The sequence below is a fragment of the Electrophorus electricus genome, chromosome 5 (assembly GCF_013358815.1).
Source record: "Electrophorus electricus isolate fEleEle1 chromosome 5, fEleEle1.pri, whole genome shotgun sequence".
Lineage (NCBI taxonomy): Eukaryota > Metazoa > Chordata > Actinopteri > Gymnotiformes > Gymnotidae > Electrophorus > Electrophorus electricus.
Genome location: NC_049539.1, coordinates 25,798,797 through 25,818,781, shown reverse-complemented (window position 1 = coordinate 25,818,781; position 19,985 = coordinate 25,798,797). Strand labels below are relative to the sequence as shown.

Here is a 19,985-nt window from a genome sequence, read left to right as displayed (position 1 = left end):
ACCAGGTCGTTTTACCCAGTCATTGGTTTGTTCTTTGCCTGAGACACCTGCCACCCACAGGCTTTCGATACCAATCTCTGAGGGCAATATCATTGCCCATAGTCTAGGAGACATTTGATGCTCAAGCTGCAGAGAGACGCATCTGTCACATGAGGAGAACTATCTGCTGCTCAGGTGTGTCCCAGGTGCCTTTGCTAGCAGAAGCCTGTAGTTCATGGGAATCAGCTGAGCGAAGCCCACTCACTGACCGCCACAATGCCTCGTATCAAAAATGACATCACTATAACCATGGATGATGGTAAGTGGATAATTAATGTTTTTTTCATTTTTTTATGTTCGTACTGATTTTTGTTTTGTCAGTGCTCATCCTTTCTGTCCAAACTCAAGTTGATGTTTGTATTTAAAGAAAACACTGTTGGAGTTTAATTGTATTTGTTATTCATGAATTTCTTTCTTTTTTTATTGAAAGAGTTTTGCGATATCCCCAGGAGGAGTTTATAGACAGGGAACATGTATATGCATTTAACATATCACCTAATATAGTATTGTAGTACAACCTTAACAGAATTTCAGTCTATATATTATACATAACTTTGGATTTTGTGTGTGTGTGTTTTAGTTGGGGTGAAGATGGATGCTGCGTATGAAAGTGAAAATGATGGTAAGATTGGAGATTTGTCTTTCAGGATTAGAAATGTTCTCTCTCCTTTTGTGACAACCTGTGTGTGTGTGTGTGTGTGTGTGTGTATGTATGTGAGTGGGTGGGTGTTGATGTGTATGGGTGTTTGTTCATGTGTTTAATATTCATGGATCAATTCGATTACCTCAGTTATGTGATCCTGTGCTAAATCTTTTTATTTCCCAATTAATCATCTTATGTGATATACTGATATAAACCGAGGACTTTAAAGGTTCTATTTGTCTGTTGCTATGTTGGTTTCTGCCTGCTAGCTACCATAATAGTTCTTAATACATTCCAGTTTTAATATGTACAAGTTCAGAGTGTGAAATATAGTACCCATCATTTGTATCTAACACAAACATATACACTTTATTTATTTGATAGGCACTGATATGCTGTATGCAGTGTGTATGGTGCAGTATTGAGTCTGCAGTATGTAGAGAGTATGTAGTGTGTAACATGCGGTATTCAGCACGCTGTTTGCCGTGTGTAAGGTGCAGTAATCAGTATTCAGTATACAGTTTGTAAGGTGCAGTATTCAGTATACAGTGTGTAATGTGCAGTATTCAGTATACAGTGTATAAGGTGCTGTATTCAGTAAACAGTGTGTAAGGTGCTGTATTCAGTATTCAGTATACAGTGTGTAACGTAGTAATCAGTATACAGTGTGTAAGGTGCTGTATTCAGTAAACAGTGTGTAAGGTGCAATATTCAGTATTCTGTATACAGTCTGTAAGGTGCTGTATTCAGTAAGCAGGGTGTAAGTTTCAGTAATAAACGTTTAGTATACAGCATATAAGGTGCATTATTTGGTGTGTAAGGTTCAGTAATCAGTATTCAGTATGCTTTGTGCGATGTGCAGTACACAGCATGCAGTGTGTATGGTTCAGTATTGGGTATGCTGTATGCTGGGTGTAATGTTCAGTATTCAGTATGCAGTAATAAGTTTCTCAGTGTTCACCTGCATTAACATGCCTCCTCGGCGGCTCTCTAGAGGAGCCCAACAGGAGAGCAAGGGGCAGGCCCAGGGCGAAACCCGCTGCTCGCCGGAAGAAAGCCAAACCCGCAGACAGCGAGGAGGAGGAGGAGGAAGAGGAAGAGGAGGCTCCTCGCAAGCGGCGGCCCAAAAAGCGGAAGGAAGGGGGCGGCGAGGAGAGCGAGGACGAGCGGCCTCGGGGGCGGACGAAGAAGGTGACTGGCAGGAAGAAGGCAGTGGCCAAAGGCGATGGCACAGAGGTCAACAGCGAGGAGGACGAAGGAAAGAAGAAGAGGAGGAGGAAAGCAGTGAGCAAGAAGGAAAAAGAGGAAGAGAACAGCAAAGAGAAGAAGGGCACCGGCAAAGGAGGGAAAGAAAAGACCCCTGACAAAAAGAAGAGGCATGACAGCCACAGGTATGGGCTTCTGCAGAGGTACAGGCCACAGGTAGGGGCTTCTACAGAGGTACAGGCCACAGGTAGGGGCTTCTGCAGAGGTACAGGCCACAGGTATGGGCTTCTGCAGAGGTACAGGCCACAGGTAGGGGCTTCTGCAGAGGTACAGGCCACAGGTAGGGGCTTCTGCAGAGGTACAGGCCACAGGTAGGGGCTTCTGCAGAGGTACAGGCCACAGGTAGGGGCTTCTGCAGAGGTACAGGCCACAGGTAGGGGCTTCTGCAGAGGTACAGGCCACAGGTAGGGGCTTCTGCAGAGGTACAGGCCACAGGTATGAGCGTCTGTCCTTTCAGCTCTGTGCTCCAGCACAGTAATTTAAAATGAATCTATAAGGTTGAAGTGCAGATTTTTTGCTTTGAATGTTTTACTTCTGAACTAGACAATTATAGGTCCCTTTTAATACTCAGTGCATCCACTTTATGTTCTGGAGCATGGCAAAATTTGTCTGGGTTTTCTAGGTCTGTATTTTAGACTAGATTAGATGGATATTTATATATTTATACTTTAGTTTCACTCTGCAGTGGGCCAGGTCCATAAGGAGTTAATAGTTTGGTCCAGGCTGAATGATCATATGGTGACTCTGAGCTTTTATAATCTTGTCGGGGCTGCATGGTCATATGATTATGAGGTTTGCTTATGCTCTCTGGCAGCTCGCACTCGGGAAGCGAGTCGGATGCCGAGTCCCTGTCAGAAGGCGAAATGGCTCGGCTGAAAGAGGAGGTGGAGGAGAAGAAGAAACAGATTGCGATGCTTCGGAACAAACCGTGGCGTATGAAGAGAAGACTCAACTTCTTGAAGTAAATTGGCCTCTCTCTTCACTTTTCTTCCTTGTAACATCCACAATGCGCACCTAGCATGGTCTGGGGCGTGACTCTGGAGCTCCAGAGAAGCTGTACTGGTCACTCCTCTTTGCTGCTGTTATGGACAATGTTAGACGGACACTTTAGCCAAAGTAGGCTTGGTGACATTACCTTGATCTACACACATAGGTCCTGCTTTCAGTGTTTTCAACAGTAAAAAGCTGATGAAAATGTACCAATTTTTTGCCAAATTGAATTGCTTTATCATTCTGCACTATGTGAATTTTGTAGCCTTTTTAAAATTATTAAAAGCATATTAATTTTAGGGGGAACTAGTGGAGCGTGGCTGTGTCCTACATCAATTTGCCACTTTATTACAGGTATTTATTTTCTAGAAACACCTTGTGAGTTTGAAGCCGCTGAGCACAGCCATTCTGCTAGCTGAGATACACTGACAGACACAAATTCTAAAACACAGTCTAAAAACTCTGTGCCTGATACACTTATACACAGTCACTACCTAGACACCACTATGCCAGTATCACTGCTGTCACTTACCTTTCACTGTGTCAAGTTCATAGGTAATCTCAAATAGCCTTGTTTATTTGGGATCTTTAAGTTCTAAATATCATTGCATGTAAAGAACTGTAGTATCTGCAGTACTGAATTTTGTCTATTTTTGTAGATCAGTATGATCTATTTGAGATTAACAAACTCAGTTCAGTTTGAGGCAAGTGTGAGATTATTTGTATGATTTGTTCAGTTTGTATGATGGTGATACGTGGTCATAATCATAATAATTGGCTAAAGACATTAATCGCCTCTTTAAAAAAATGTTACACCAAAACAGGTCTTGGTTTGGCTAACTGCATTTGGAGTAAGGGGTATCTTGCTGAACTACTTTTTAAGTAACTTAACAGAAGTACTAATATTTTACCTCTGGTGAATTTTTTACATAAATACATAAATAATTAAGTCAGTCAGTTAGTCTTTAGATTATTTATTCCTGTAGTCACGTGAAGGGCTTTGTGACTCTGTCCACATCTGCCAGACTATAGCAGAAACTGAAACTTGGCTTGGCTGACCACACTCTTTGATTCCCTTACGCTGTGGCCTCGAAGTGAACTCTTACCTCAGACTATCCCTTGCAGCCTTGGGGCAGAGTAGGCAGTTTGGACAAGTGCCCTTAAGTGGTAATCGAAACAAACACTGTTCAGGAATCCACTGATAGCCTGAACAGGAGGCTGGCCTTCGGGGCTTGTATTAGCTGCCCTAAAGGTCATAGGAACAGAAACGTATTCCTTGATCGAGAGGACGGCAATCTGGCACAGACTGCTTTTGCCTTCCTGTGTACCCTAAAAGGATTCCTCATGAATGGCTAGTTAGATGACAGGGTACCTTGGTGATTATAGGAATTTGTGGCAAGGGGTTCTGATGGTTCTGATACTTGGTTGGGTCCCTGAGGAAGGTTCATCTTTATTGGTTGGCAAAGTGGACTGTTGGCTGGTCACCAGCGGGTGGGTTTCTGTTGATTTGCTTATCACCTTTCTGGAAAATTGGCTGGTAGTATTACCTACTGCCGAACCTTCATCAATGCTTAAAACAGAGGTTGTATTGAATTTGGGATATGAGTTTCCTTAATGCTTGATATAATGGGCATATGTCAAATTTGACACATGTTGTCAAATTTATTTAAATGTCTACACATTCATGAACACTTCAGCAGTTAATTAACTTGCCGACATCTCAGGTTTCACTGAAGATTAGTCACTGGTGGAATGTGATATTCTAGAATTGGTGTTATCCCATGTGCTCATGCCTCCAGGGAGATTGATTTTCCACGTGTAAATGCAGAGGGACTTTGTCCGGTATGCTAGCCTTTAGCTTTAGTAGTGAAAAAAGTGGGAGATTGGAGCTGTAATTTCTCAAACCCATCAAAACCTCCACAACAGGAAAAACTATAAACAAGTGAGTAATCTATGAAGTGAGCTGACCAATTAAACAGAACAAAGCACTTGTCATTCGCTATTTTCTCCCCACTGACATACATCAGCTGGTAGAAGAAAGAGTTGGATAGACGTTAACAAACCTCGAAAGGCTGACAGACAGCATAGGCCTAAGAAAAAATAAGTTATTCACTTCAAAACTGGTAGGCAAAACTCATAATGCATACATATATTATATAATTATATAATATATTATGATATATTTCATTTGTTTGGGAATTAGATACATGAGCCTGGAGTGCAGAATAATAGAAGATGAACACATTTTCCATGAATTGGTTTCAGTGTGAATCCACATTAGAAAGGGAGAATCGAGAAATCTGAGCGACTTTGAATGAGGCACAGTCAACGCTGACTAGCCGGGGTCGGTATCTCAAAAACAGCCAACTTTGTGGGGTTTTCTTTTGTAGCGATGTTGAGAGTAATGGTGTGATTCTAAGGGGGATCCACAAACAGTGACAGCTGCATTTAATTTGCAGCAACTGTGTGATGCCATCCTGGTAGGCAGCTAGTGCTGTGTGAAGCTATCCTGGTAGGCAGCTAGTGCTGTGTGAAGCTATCCTGGTAGGCAGCTAGTGCTGTGTGAAGCTATCCTGGTAGGCAGCTAGTGCTGTGTGAAGCTATCCTGGTAGGCAGCTAGTGCTGTGTGATGCCAAATGGTAGGCAGCTAGTGCTGTGTGAAGCTATCCTGGTAGACAACTGGTGCTGTGTGAAGCTATCCTGGTAGGCAGCTAGTGCTGTGTGAAGCTATCCTGGTAGGCAGCTAGTGCTGTGTGAAGCTATCCTGGTAGACAACTAGTGCTGTGTGAAGCTATCCTGGTAGGCAGCTAGTGCTGTGTGAAGCTATCCTGGTAGGCAGCTAGTGCTGTGTGTAGCTATCCTGGTAGGCAGCTAGTGCTGTGCAGGCTAAGATTCTTGCAGGACACTTTCAACACCTAGTGGAATCAGAACTACTTAAAAGTATCTAGTGAAGTAGTGGATTTTTATAGCAGATGATTAAATTTATCCTTGGACCATGCGAAAAAAATATTTGTATTTTATTTTATTTTCATTGGCCATATGGGCTCTGAAGAAAATTGTTCATGGTCCTGTGAGTCTAAAAAATAGCTATTAAAAGTGGTTATGTTCAACTTGCTCACCCCCCGCCCCCCAACCGCCTAACCTCCTCCTAATCCATGAATGGGTATGAAGCCATGAACTGACCCTGAAGATCAGTTCGTGGGTAAGATATTTTATGTTGTTTAAGCAGGACCTCTTTTCTGTCTTTGTGATTGGTTGACAGGGAGGCCCAAGAGTTTGTGGAGACGTTTGAAGGGGCTCTGGGTAAAGGCAAAGGGAGGAAGCTTTATGCCTTCAAAGTCATGATGACCAAGGTACAACATGTCGTTACCATGACGCTACCATGACGCTAATCACAATCCTTAATGACGTAATGATAAACCATTGGCACACTGTTCATGTTTTGTCTAAATGCATTTTCATGTTTTTATTTATTTATTTTTTTCCTCTTTTTGATTATTTGCTCTCAGAAATTGATCAAGTTCAATCGAGACTTTGAAAACTTCAGGACAGCATGCATTCCCTGGGAGAGGAAAATTAAAGAAGTAGAAAGTTGGTTTAATTTGAGCTTCTACCTGCATTAACGGTAACGGCTACGTGAAGCACCCTGCTGACCCCGTCCGTCCTCATCTTTCTCTCTCTCTAAGGTCACTTTGGCTCTTCCGTAGCCTCCTACTTCATCTTCCTCAGGTGGATGTATGGCCTCAATATGGTTCTCTTTGGCTTCATGTTTGGACTTGTTGTCATTCCTGAGGTAAATACAGTTTATAATGCCTCGCTTTCATAAGGGCCAGCTATCCAAAAAGTTAATACAGTGTGGAAGCTAAAACTCCAGTCAGAGAACCCTGATTTCTCAGCCAATCAACTTTCATCAGAGCAAAGGTTTTCTAAATTGAGGGTCACTAATCTGCTAGAGTGAGACATGTTTGATCTGTCTACTACCATAGACCTAAAAAGAAACCAATTAGCCACAATTAGTTGATAACTGTATACACATAGTGCAATAACTGAGTGCTCAGTCATTTCTGGACAGTGATTTAGTGACTCAAGACATTTGTAAAGTCACCTCTGTCTCTTTTTTTCTGGAGGTCCTGATGGGTTTACCGTATGGCTCCATTCCAAGGAAAACAGTCCCAAGAGATGAGCAGGACACAGCTATGGACTTCTCTGTCCTCTTTGAATATGGCGTGAGGATTTTTTTTGATGTTGTTGTTACACTCATAAATATTAAATATTAAAATTAAAAATATGAATTTATTTGTTTTGTGTTTTTTTTTTTTTCATTAGGGTTACTGCAAGTACTCCGTTCTCTTTTATGGTTACTATAACAACCAGAACACTATTGGACTGCTGAAGTTCCGTCTACCACTGTCATATTTTCTGGTTGGAATTGGAATCTTTGGTTACAGCCTGTTGGTTGTGATCAGAACGTGAGTTTCTCATTCTCATGCAGTATTGACTTCCCTGTGTCTTAAGGATGAATGCGAGAGGTGTTTTATTGGAATACAACAGTATGGATGCTAGGTAGTCATGCTACATAATGTTATCTTGTCTATCTTTATAGAAATCTGTCTACCTATTTGTGTAGAACCTTTTAACCAAGGTTTACAAAGTGTTTTAGAGAAGGATACAGTATAAATTAAGCACAATAGAATACAATAGAATCTAATAGAAGATTAAAAATGTTACAATTTAAAATGGAATAAAATGCAAGAAGAGAAAATAAAGTGCAACAGTAGTATGCTAATTTTGAAAATAAATATTACAAGTATGCTAATAAATAAAAAAAAAAAAATTTTTTTTGAACGTTACTGACAAATGTTCCTCACCATGGGTCTTACTGATTCTAAAGCAAATTTCCACCTGGCACCCCCTCAAAGCCGTCTCTGATCAATAACATTGTTATATTTTGAGGCATATACAGTCATGATAAGGCTAATGAAACCACACATGCCCCAGACATACTATGTCCCCATCAACTCTGTTTGCACAACTGAATAAGTCCATTGCTTTTAGAAGTGTGTGTTTTTGCTGGAGTGGGTAACTGTTTGTGAGCAGGATGGCCAGGAACGCCAACGAGGGAGGTGATGGTGCAGACGAAGGTGACTTCATCTTCTGCTGGAAACTGTTCACCAGTTGGGATTACCTGATTGGAAACCCAGAGACAGCTGACAACAAGTATGCATCCATCACGACCAGCTTTAAGGTCAGTCGCACGAGGCTTCGGAACTCTATACCATTACTTAAACAACTATTTAAACCTGAAACAATGAACTCTGGCAGTATCTCGTGCGAAACGAGTAACCTGCGCTAACCTACCAGACTGGTTTTCGTGAAGGGTTTGATAATTAGCCGTTGACTCAGTACAGATTAGTATAGGAAAGCACCATCTCTGGTAGGCAGGCATGATTTGGGCAACCCTGGATTGGTACTTGTTTTTTATGTTAAGAAATTCAGATTCCAGATTATAATCAACAATTTGATTTTTATCTGTGTAGCACTATTGCCTCTGGTTTTTCAGTTTGTTCAGTTTATTGTAGTTATTAGCAGGACCGTGCAGACACCCTTAGAGTGGCACACAATCAATGTTAAAACTAAGGGGTGTGGGGTGGAGGGGGGTGAACTAAACCTAAAATAAAAATGTACACAGAATGGCCATTGCGAGGCTAGTAGCCCTGTGCTAGTATTAATACACTGCCTGGCCAAAAAAAGGTCACACACTCTAATATTTCGTTGGACCACTTTTAGCTTTGATTACAGCATGCATTCACTGTAGCATTGTTTCCACAGGTTTCTGCAATGTCACAACATTTATTTCTGTCCAGAGTTGCATTAATTGTTCCCCAAGATCTTGTATTGATGTTGGGAGATTTGGACCACTATACAAAGTCTTCTCCACCACATCCCAAAGATTCTCAGTGGGGTTCAGGTCTAGACTCTGTGGTGGCCAATCCATGTGTAAAAATTATGTCTCATGCTCCCTGAACCACTCTTTCACAATTTGAGCCTCACTGACAAGTGGTTTTCTTAAGGCTACACAGCTGTTTAGTCCCAATCCCTTGAGTTCCCTTCACATTGTGCATGTGGAAATGCTCTTACTTTCACTATTAAACATATCCCTGAGTTATACTGTTGTTTTTCTACGATTTGATTTCACCACACATTTAAGTGATCGCCGATCACGATCATTCAAGATTTTTTTCCGACCACATTCCTTCCTCGAAGATGTTTCCCCGCTGTCCTTCCACTTGTTAATAATTTACAGACTAGAAGTTCTTAATAGTTCTTAACCCGATTTTAGTAGTTTCAGTAATCTCCTTATTTGTTTTCTCTGCTTGATGCATGCCAATAATTAGACCCTTCTGAAACAGATTAACATCTTTTCTATGACCACAGTATGCGTCTTTTGACATGGTTGTTTAACAAATGAGAAACTACTCACTGCATCAGTTAGGATTAAATAAATTGTTGCCAGCTGAAACATAATCACCCATGCAGTATTTATCCAATGGGAGACTCTTACCTATTTGCTTAGTTAAATCCAGGTGGTGACCTTTTTTAGGCCAGGCAGTGTATAATAAAACAACAAAAACATGAAACCATAAGAAAATGGCTAATTAGCCTTAACAGAGATTTCTCATCTGTCAGATATGCACACTGGATGGCCATAAATCTCTTTACGTTAAGACTTATTTTAGAGTCTCATACAACTTGTTCATCGAAAATGTTCTTCCACAACTATGTTGTGTGTGTGTGTGTGTGTGTGTGTGTGTGTGTGTGTGTGTGTGTGTGTGCGTTTCGGTGGGGGGTGGCGTGGGGTGTTATCTGGCTCTCTGGAACAATGCTACTGAACCTGACTGGCAGACACTGGTTCAGCACCTTGTTTTGTATTCAGTTTCCAGTGGACCCCAAATAACTGAAATGGCCCAAATGGCAAAAAACCTTGCAATTTCATTTAAGCCTGACAATGGCACAACCATCTGTGGCTGGGAGTCCAAGGGATCCCTGCTCTGAGTGGGAAGGATGGCATTACACTGTCCCCTGTTATTCTCCATCACACTAGCCACTGGATCTCTGTATGCTTGGGCAGGCCTGATGTGAGGTCAGTTAGCAGCTAATTAGCAGCAAGTTCAGCTGCCATAGAGTTGGTTGTCATGATGTGAAAGGGGAAAGCTAGCTAGCTGATTGGCCGGAATTGACATCACAACTAGACGTGAAAAAAACACTGAACTATTTATAAAGCCCGTCATCAACAGTAGTATTGCCAGAAATGGATTTGAAAGCTAATCTGATCTGAATAGGTTTGAATAGGTTTGTCCTCTATGTTCTGCAAAGCACTGGAGAGTGACCCCTATTGACCTCTGATCTTTTGCCTACAGGAATCTATTGTGGATGAGCAGGAGAACTTGAAGAATGAGAACATTCACCTCAGGAGGTTCCTGCGTGTTCTTGCTAATACGATAATCCTGTGCTGTCTGGGGGGCAGTGGATATCTTATCTACTTTGTTGTGAAAAGATCACAAGACTATGCAAAAATGGATCCCAGTCAGTTATCCTGGTATCAGAAAAATGAGGTACTTTTTTTTCCTCGTGGTTGTCTTTGTCCTGACTGTAGTGTTTGAACCTTAGGAAGATGCTAGCAGAACTACGTTCATTGCAACTGTTGTACAACATCCTGATTTTCTAAGGTTACCTTTATTGGTATTTTCAAATGTTGAGCAGCATACACACAGAACATATGTCACTAACCCCTTAATATACTCTGCATTTTCTGCAATTAAATTTCAGTGGTGTGGCTTTAATCAATGACTTTTTGTTTGGTCAATGTCGTTAGTTAGTTTAGTCTTCATTTTTTTTTTTGCTCTGATTTGTGAATGACTAGATTTTTTTTCCCCATACTAAAGATACCTTCGTGTCCCTCAGGTTGAGTTTGTGATGTCACTGCTGGGCCTGGTGTGTCCTCCTCTGTTTGAGACCATTGCTGAGCTGGAGGACTACCACCCCCGCATCGCCCTCAAATGGCAGCTGGGACGCATCTTTGCCCTTTTCCTGGGCAACCTTTACACCTTCCTGTTTGCCCTTATTGATGACGTCAATGAGAAGGTATTACAAATATGGTCGCCTTTCTGGAGAGTGCTACTTTAGGTATGGTTTTTATCCAAAACACTCCCCCCTTGAACTGTATGTAGTTGGTGTCCGAAAAATCTTTAGCCACAACCAAAAATTGTTTTTTTTTTACAGCCCAATTACCTTTCCCATTTTATTGTCAAACAAAATTACACATTTTTCACTAATATACGTTAACAAATGCTGATTTCTACTGAATATTAAAATGTCTTAAATATTTGGTGTGGTCATTATCTAGGAGTTACAACTTTGCCCTGCACTGATTTTTACAAGCTTGAGCAGAACTTGAAAATCGTCTTCATTTCCACATTGTGTCTATCACAATTTTAAAAAATCAAATCATTAATAATAATAATAATAATAATAATAAAAATCTCAAACATGAAAAAAAAGAATTACTTTCTAAGTCACACAGAAGGTCCCTTTAAAATATTGGGTTAGGGTTAGGGTTTGTTATTTTAAAATATTTAAAATTCCAAGTGCAGTCTGTTTCTCTGTTTCTTTTTTTACAGTTGGAAAATGAGAAGTTAATAAAGAATGAAACTTTCTGGGCCCTGCAGCAGTACTATGCTAACTACACCCTGTACTACAACGTGACCGAGAACATCCCCCCACCAAACATCGCCCCTGCCGATGTCATCAGGGGACCCTGCTGGGAGACACAAGTGGGCATTGTGGGTATTATCCTGAATCCATTATCATTTTAGCGCGCACAGGAACCACGTTAACATCAGCACAATTTTGGCTGCTGCAAATGGTCAGCAAAAAAGACACAGTGGGTACGTTTCTTTTAGTAGTATTCCCACCTCATCAAAGTGAAGTATTTTTACCTCGCCAGAGTGCAGTATTACACGACTCCTGCGAGAGTACAAGCGGTACTCATTTGGGTGCACATGGCAGTTCAAGTCCTCTGCTCCTGGCCATATGGAGTGGTGCTATTCAGCTGACGACACATAAAGAATTGAGCTGTTAGAATTTTCCAGTAAGTTTCATTTGTTAGTGGCAGTTCTCAGAGATGTAGTGATTTAGTTATATGTTTCAGAGATAGCACATTCTTCTTCCTAGCATTGTCCTGCCAGTGCAGGGTCAGCTGTTTGGATCTTTTTGATCCTTTGGGTTGCGACGAAAGATGACCGACTGGCTTGTCACCACAGCCTGACGTCGGGTCCGTGTTCGGCTCAGCGTTACGTTGTAGGTGGACGGTCTCCTGTGGCACCTCTAGGAGGAACGGATGCCACCGCCTTTCAGAGATAGCACGTACTAGCCCTAAACGTAAGAGGTTGGAAACTGTAACGGGAGACCTAGCAGGTGGGAACGGACTCCGGCTCAGTGAAAAATCTGAAAGACTTTGGCAAAAATCAAAGGTTGCAAGGGTTGTACCCAGCTGATGCCTACATGAAAGGTGTCTTTTGACCAATCACATGGCCCAGCTTGTAATGGGTATGATGCTCTCATTGTGTTATTACAGTTTTATTTTTCAGTTTTTTTTGTTATTTCCTTTAGGAGTTTGTGAAGCTAACGGTGTCAGATATTCAAGTGACGTATATAACCATCTTGATCATGGACTTCTTGAGAGCTTTAATCGTGCGTTTTCTCAACTACTGCTGGTGCTGGGACCTGGAGGCTGGCTTCGTGAGTTCTCATTGTTCTTTATACTAACCTCGCTGCCCACCCCAAGCCCTTTTAATTTGTCAAAGTGTGACTTTTGGTTGGATGGTTCCGATTGTGAATCTGGACCTTTCTTGTAATTCAAAATGTAAATCATGTATACTAAAGTAAAGAAATGACTAGGCTCATATAGAACATTCCAAAAACTCCTGTTTGTTAGAGTGCGTTCACATGTGGTATTATAAATCAAATTCCCAACGCTCCAGTTTGTTAGAGTGCATTCACATGGGGTTTTGTAATCCTCTATTTGCTTTTACACGCCTAGTACTTAAATAAACTGCTTGAGTGACCAGTCACCTGACCTAATGAAATGTCTACTGAATATGAATCAAATGCCAGTTTGTAGTTAGTTACTAAAATTTGAAAGTAATTCAAGTTCATGTAAACACTTCACTTTCTGTTTGACCTAATACGACATTTTCATAACACTGAATAGATCATTTGGTTGCCCTGGTTCTGATTAAAGCTGCTATCCATCCATCCATCCATCCATCCATCCATATATATATATATATATATATGGCCAAAAATATTGGTACCCTTTCACTTATAAAAGAAACCCTCAGTTTTCACTAATCTAAGTTCACTAATCCATTATTCTTTATTTCCCACTGAACAGAACAGAAATCTATTGAATTATGATGAATTATTTAAAATGATAAACCAAATGGAAATGGTATGGCAAAAATGACTGGCGTCCCTAACCTGGTATTCTGTAGCCCCGCGTTTAGAGGCAGCGACTGTGTGGTCATTTCTGCTCTTGGCAGGGAAACACGATGCAGAAGGTAGAGGTGAAAAACACGGAACTCTCTTTAGTAATAATAAAAGAATCTGACTTTTTGGCTTGCTGCTCTCATTTTCAGTATCTGGCTTCGAAGGTGCCATATAACTAGGCTGCCATAACCGCACACAGTTGTAACAAATGTTTATTTATTTTTTATTTATTATTTAGTTCACCACGGCTGACCCTCAGTACCAATATTTCTGCCTCTGTCTGTATGTACACGTCATTCGCATCCAATCTAATACCCTGACAGCTGATACCTAACAACCAGAGAAGTACCGACACAGTACACCACTCACGGCATTTAATTACAGAGAGAGGGAGAGAGAATAAGAGAGAAATGGAGAGAGAGAAATGCACCAGTCCAAGTATCTCCACCCATAGCAACTGAAGCTCATTACTCACGTTTGCGTTTGTGTGATCATGTTTTGCAGCCCTCTTATGGAGAGTTTGATATCAGTGGAAATGTACTCGGCCTCATTTTCAACCAGGGAATGATCTGGTGTGTATATGAAACTTGATATAAGATAACCGCTTTGAAAAAAATTTTTTTTTTATATGACAGAAAGAGACGTGGATATATGACTGTGTGTGTGTGTGTGTGTGTGTGTGTGTGTGTGTGTGTGTGTGTGTGTGTGTGTGTGTGTGTGTGTGTGTGTGTGTGTGTGTGTGTGTGTGTGTGTGTGTGTGTGTGTGTGTGTGTTTCAGGATGGGGGCATTTTATGCCCCGGGGCTGGTGGGTATAAACATCCTGCGTCTGGTGTCCTCCATGTACTTCCAGTGCTGGGCAGTGATGAGCAGTAACGTTCCTCATGAGAGAGTGTTCAAGGCCTCACGCTCCAACAACTTCTACATGGGCATCCTACTTCTTGTGCTCTTCCTCAGTCTCATGCCCGTGATCTACACCATGATGACCATGTCCCCTTCCTTTGACTGCGGACCCTTCAGGTCACACACACACACACACACACACACACACACACACACACACACACACACACACACACACACACACACACACACACACACACACACACACACACAGAGACAGAGAGACAGAGTATATACTGTGCAAAAGTATAAAATTCTTAGACCAACCTAAAAAAGTTTAAGTTTAAAGTTATTTGCCATGACAATACATGTTTATTTGGGGAAAAAATGGTTTAATTGTAGATTCTCCCAAACGTCTATGCCTTTAGCTGCTGTTTGTTATTTTCCTTATCTGAGTGATCTCACACCACATCTGTTCTGCTGAAAGTGTAGCTCACCTGGTAGAGCATGTGTGGTAAATGTATATGGACATTTGTAGATCCTAATTTTGCTATACCGACCTACCGCCTAGTGAAAGGTTCCTTTCTCTTAATTGATATGTTTTTACTTGTAAATTATTAGCTTATTGACTATTTCTGGTCACCAGCTTCATAAACGTGGTTGTGCTTTGTTTATGTCTGGGTGTTTTACTGTCTCTAATTACTGTCTCTAATTAGCTATTGAAGCATTCTTAGGAATCAAGGAGCCAAAGAGTCATATGTACAGGGCAAAAGTACTTTATAATCAACCAGCAAACTGCATAACCACTTAACTAAACACATGCTTTCTAAAAATGTAAAGCGTCCTCACAAGTGGCAAGGATTATTTTTTATATAATTTTCTTATATGCACAGAAAGTGGATTTGTGTGTATTGACTCGTGTTTGCTCTCCTAAACAGTGGAAGAGAGAAGATGTATGATGTGGTTATTGAGACGATCCAGAACCTTCCGGCCTTCATGGCCAATATCTTCATCTATGCCTCCAACCCAGGACTCATCATTTCCATTGTTCTTCTCATGGTGTGAGTAATTTGTGAATATACTCTCCACAGGCATAGTTGTTTTTTTGGGGGGAGGGGACATGTTCCAGTAATTCCTGCCTACACTACTCATATAATATGTGAGGTTGGGAGGTGTGAGGGCAGTGTCTCCTTCGCACTACCCATATAATGTGTGAGGTTGGGTGGTGTGAGGGCAGTGTCTCCCTCGCACTACTCATATAATGTGTTAGGTTGGGTGGTGTGAGGGCAGTATCCCCCTCACACTACTCATATAATGTCTATGGTAAGTAAATATACAATATAGATATTACAAATGACAGTCTGGGACAATTCCTCATCTAATGCTTTACATACAGTGTAAGCTTAGATCTTAAATATAACACAAATGAGGTCACTAGTAAAAAATAAATAAAAACAAGAACACCCACCTTCACTGATGAGGAAATTCATTTATAGAATCATACAGACGTAGTCTCTATGCTGTCTGTGCTGTTATATGATCAAACAGACATAGTCCCTGTGCTGGCTGTCTTGTTATATGATCAAACAGACATAGTCTCTGCTGTGTTGTTACATGATCATTCAGACATAGTCTCTGTGCTGTCTGTGTTGTTACCTGATCATTCAGACATAGTCTCTGCACTGTCTGTGTTGTTACCTGATCATTCAGACAGTCTCTGTGCTGGCTGTGTTGTGATCCCTATGCTGTGGTCTGTTCTTATGTAGGCTGGCTATCTATTATCTACACACGGTCTCTGAGGGCTACCAGAAAGCCAACATGGACCTGAAGAAGAAAATGCAAATGGTATGTGCCAGTTTTGAACCCAGCCACAGGCACAGTGGTGGAATCAGAAACAAGCCGCAATGTTTTCCTTGGTTCCTCTAGTCTGTAATTTCTATTATGTTGCTAAGCTGCTGAAACAAGAAACACAACCTCTCATTTGCTTTTAGCAAAGAGATGAAGAAAAGAACCGGAGGAACAATAAAGACAGCACCAACCAGGTCATGAAGGACCTGGAGGACCTTCTGCCTAACAAATCCCTGATTCCACCACCAGCTGAAGAGGAGCCAGGTCAGTAGCCCCACATCTGCTCGCTTCATTGAAATCTTCGGTTGCCTTCTGTTGTCCTCTTCTGTTCTCAGTGACCTGTTTTGCACCACCTCCACTGTTATTTATCGCATGTAAATGTGTGTTTCTGAGTTTCGTGTTTATTTTCTTTCATTCCACAGCACACGTGAGTCAGGTAATCAAGGCTCCAAACTGAGGGTTCCCTTGTGATGAGAACTCCCATAAATCTCAGTATTACTAGAATTCATGGAGCTGGCTACCTATCTAGCATTAAAATGAAAAGATTTGAAAGTAAAGATTTAACATGTACAGTCCAGTCCATGTTTAGCGTCTCCTCTTTAACAAACTACAATCTAATTCAGAGGTGGATGAATGGATGTTTTAGATTTTCCTGCTCAGTGCAAATTAGCGAGCAAAAGCTAACCTAGCAAGATAAGCCTACTGCACTGATTCTCTATATCAGCACTGGTACGTTGAAATATTAGGATCATGTCCAGACAGTTCTTAGACAGGTCCGATTCGAGAATTCAGTTTTCTTTTACTGTGGGGAGCGGTTTTTGACTGGAGCAGGAAGACAGAATATCCTACTATACTAGACCAAGTATATTATCAGTGATGTCTCTCACCTTCTCTTTTTGAAATTTTGAATTTTTTTTAAACTTTAGAGGAACCAGCTAGCCAGCCCCCTGGTAAGTCACCAAAAGTAACCGGGAAGACAGGGACAGCAGCCAATGGAAAAACAGTGAACCTAGTGAACTTTGAGAAGGATGTGTCATTGGCTGCTGCAAATCCCCGGGGGCCTATGACCCGCCCACCAACCGCGAGGCATCCTAGACCTTTACCAGGGGCGGGCCGTGGACTTCCACCGGGTTATGGCCGAGGAAGAGGACGACCTCCACCGATGCGATGAGGTCCTCAAAATCAAGACACCGTCGAGCGAAAACATAAACATAAAATTGAGTCAAATGAAGAAAAATGTGCAATTCAAAGAGACTGTAGAATGACCGGCTGAGACGATGCCGGGCCTAGGACGCTATTCTAACTGGACGTCTGACAATAGCTGCAGGCACAGCCAGACTACCGAGACAGCACATGGCAAGGTTCAAGGTAATCCAGACCAGAATAACATGAAAATGGATAACTGACAATGTGAAATATAATTAATGTTAAACTAGATATACCATAAGACATAACATGGAATTTGAATGGTTTTGTTATGGATCCATCCTGAGTACTAACAATTCTCACTTGTTTACCACGTATTAATCTCTGTATGCCTGTCTACGAGATGAGCATTAAGTGTTCACTGAACTTGTGGGATGATAGCCTTGTTTTAATGTATTTATATGTAAGTTGTCAATATATTATTTATTGTGTCATTATAATGTTCTTGGTTATGTGTACTATGTTGTTTTTGTAATATTCATATTTTTGTTGTCTGTTGAGTTGTTGGGTATTGCCCATAGCTTCTTGTTTGTTTATTTGTTTGTTTGTCTGCTTTGTGTTGTCAGCCATTCCCAAACGCTTCAGGTAGCACTCGCCATCCCTCGGCTGTTGGTTACCTTTCTCGTTCGTCTTTCTCTTGTTTGTTCGGCCAGTCCCTCCTGAACAAACGGTAATGTTAAAAAGGAGAGCCCAATTTGATGTTTCAGTTTCATTTTGATTTAGAGTGGTTATGTGGTGCATTGGTCTTATTGTTTTTTAATCTGTGTTACATATTTCTGTTGTTGAGCAGATTTGTTTATTCTCTAAAATGCGCTGTGGTGACATCTAGTGCAAGTGTGTTTTTCTCCTCGTTTGACTGAACAGAGATGAGCAAAGTGAGCATGAAGGACAAACTTACTAGAATGCTTTTATTCACAACTTTCTTTTTCATGGGATAAAACAATTTCCTTTCCCTTACAAATATCCAATTCATTATTATTTTAAAAACACCAATTAAAAACAAACTGGAAATAAGGAGGAACTGGGAGCCCCGACGGAGGGACGGTTGAGGTCTAAACTCAGAGACGAAGGCAGCATCCGGCCCCCGTATCCACCCTAGCAACAGCCACGGAGTGATGTGTCTGCCCACGGAGTGATGTGACAGTAGCTGTGATAAAGAGTGTGCGTCTCTCTATAACCTATTTAAGTGTCTTACGAGGAAGTGTCCTAAATTTTTGCAAGGTGGGCCTTGTGGCTTCTTTGCAACTTGAGAAATGGGTGGAGTTCATTCAGAGTTGCGTATGACTGGGTGGGGGAAAGTGGTAATTCTGTGTGGTTGATTGACTGATTGGAACAGGAGGCATGAACCGCATATAGAGGCTGGGTTAGCAAGTGGAGGGGGACAGAGATGTGAAATCATTAAAACAAATAGAATAAAGCATGTAGAATAAATACATTTGGACATACAAACCTGCTTCAGCATTCACTACTCGCATAAAAAAACATCATAAGCATCAAAAGGACACTTTTAGATGTCTTACAGACAATAGCTTCACTGGGCTATTCTGAACTACTGTTATTACTTTACTAGCTGGCAACTGGTTTGAAATATTAACTCAGCTAATCATTAACATTACTTAGATAGCCAAATATTCGCATTAATTAATTCTTATCTAGGAACTTCACTAATATCTTAATTTTTAAAAAACAAGGCAATCGCGACCCCTAGTGGCTGAAAGGGTTTCCCATGCCCAGGGTGTAGACCCAGGTAATCCTGTGAGCAGAGACAAGCCCATGATTGCTGATTGCCCCCAGGCGGTCAGCAGGGCATAGTTGCATGATTCTGTGTAGATAACATTATTGAAGTGGTATGTGTAAAGTCAAACGCTCAGGCCACAATGTCCTATTGCTCCCCATTACTCTAAAGGCAATGTCCATGATAGCCAAAAAATGGAAAACAAAGATCTCAGGTTTAAGGCTCTAAATATGGTCAAACTTAAATGGTGACAGACACTGCACAAAGTTTCCCTGGAAAGTGGTAAATAGGGCAAATGTCAAAGGTGTCATCAAAAAACACTGAGGGGTGTAAACTAAATTTAATCACATACTATTATACTTTAGAACTACACTACTGCGAGATATCTGTTTAGTCCATTGTGCACACATAATGGGTCCCCGTACACACACTGACTGGATGTCCACCAGGAGACATCGCATGCTGTTCCAGCACAGGTAACAGACTACAGGCTGTTTCTTTCCCTCTACAAAATGAAATGATCAACTCTATATGAACTGTGGTTTATATTAGATTAGATTAGATTAGATTACTATGGTTTAGATTAGATTATATTAGATTAGATTACTGTGGTTTATATTAGATTAGATTAGATTACTGTGGTGTAGATTAGATTATCTCACTTTTAAACTAGAAGATAAATGTTTTTAATGTGTGATCAGTAACACAGCTACTGGGCCAACGAGGTGGGCAGTTACGCCATTTGGATGGCACATATCCTATATTGCACATGGTTTTGACCATTGTAAAGGGTCCTCTGACCGGTCATCTATGAAGTCAAAGCCGCTGTTTAGTGGTTCTGCCTTCTGCAATGGAGAGTCAGGAGACAG

At 41.2% G+C, this 19,985-nt stretch overlaps 1 protein-coding gene across 3 annotated transcripts; it reads left to right on the top strand.

The window, feature by feature from the left end:
• Window positions 1-213: 213 nt before the first annotated feature.
• Window positions 214-19,731, top strand: LOC113590285 (transmembrane channel-like protein 2-B). 3 transcript variants are annotated; one of them, XR_004776084.1, is made up of 21 exons: window positions 214-298; window positions 620-661; window positions 1,677-2,073; window positions 2,763-2,909; window positions 6,201-6,291; window positions 6,448-6,529; window positions 6,625-6,731; window positions 7,066-7,164; window positions 7,265-7,407; window positions 8,036-8,183; window positions 10,357-10,551; window positions 10,901-11,080; window positions 11,617-11,778; window positions 12,608-12,736; window positions 13,991-14,058; window positions 14,265-14,504; window positions 15,266-15,388; window positions 16,094-16,172; window positions 16,319-16,439; window positions 17,102-17,543; window positions 17,948-19,731. XR_004776084.1 is itself a non-coding variant. In XM_035526391.1 (20 exons), the coding sequence occupies exons 1-20, from the start codon at window positions 256-258 to the stop codon at window positions 17,344-17,346; spliced, it is 2,832 nt and encodes a 943-aa protein (XP_035382284.1). In that variant the 5' UTR covers window positions 214-255; the 3' UTR covers window positions 17,347-19,731. The 3 variants fall into 3 exon arrangements, 2 of the variants coding, with proteins under 2 accessions (XP_035382284.1, XP_026886147.2); XM_035526391.1 differs by having other exon boundaries at window positions 11,617-11,769; window positions 17,102-19,731; XM_027030346.2 differs by having other exon boundaries at window positions 17,102-19,731.
• Window positions 19,732-19,985: the final 254 nt, after the last annotated feature.

Coding starts and splice junctions, on each gene's coding strand:
- LOC113590285 (XM_027030346.2), top strand. CDS start 256: ATGCCTCGTATCAAAAATGACATCACTATAACCATGGATGATG. Junction 7,408..8,035: donor CTGTTGGTTGTGATCAGAAC/GTGAGTTTCTCA, acceptor GTTTGTGAGCAG/GATGGCCAGGAACGCCAACG. Junction 14,059..14,264: donor TTCAACCAGGGAATGATCTG/GTGTGTATATGA, acceptor TGTGTGTTTCAG/GATGGGGGCATTTTATGCCC.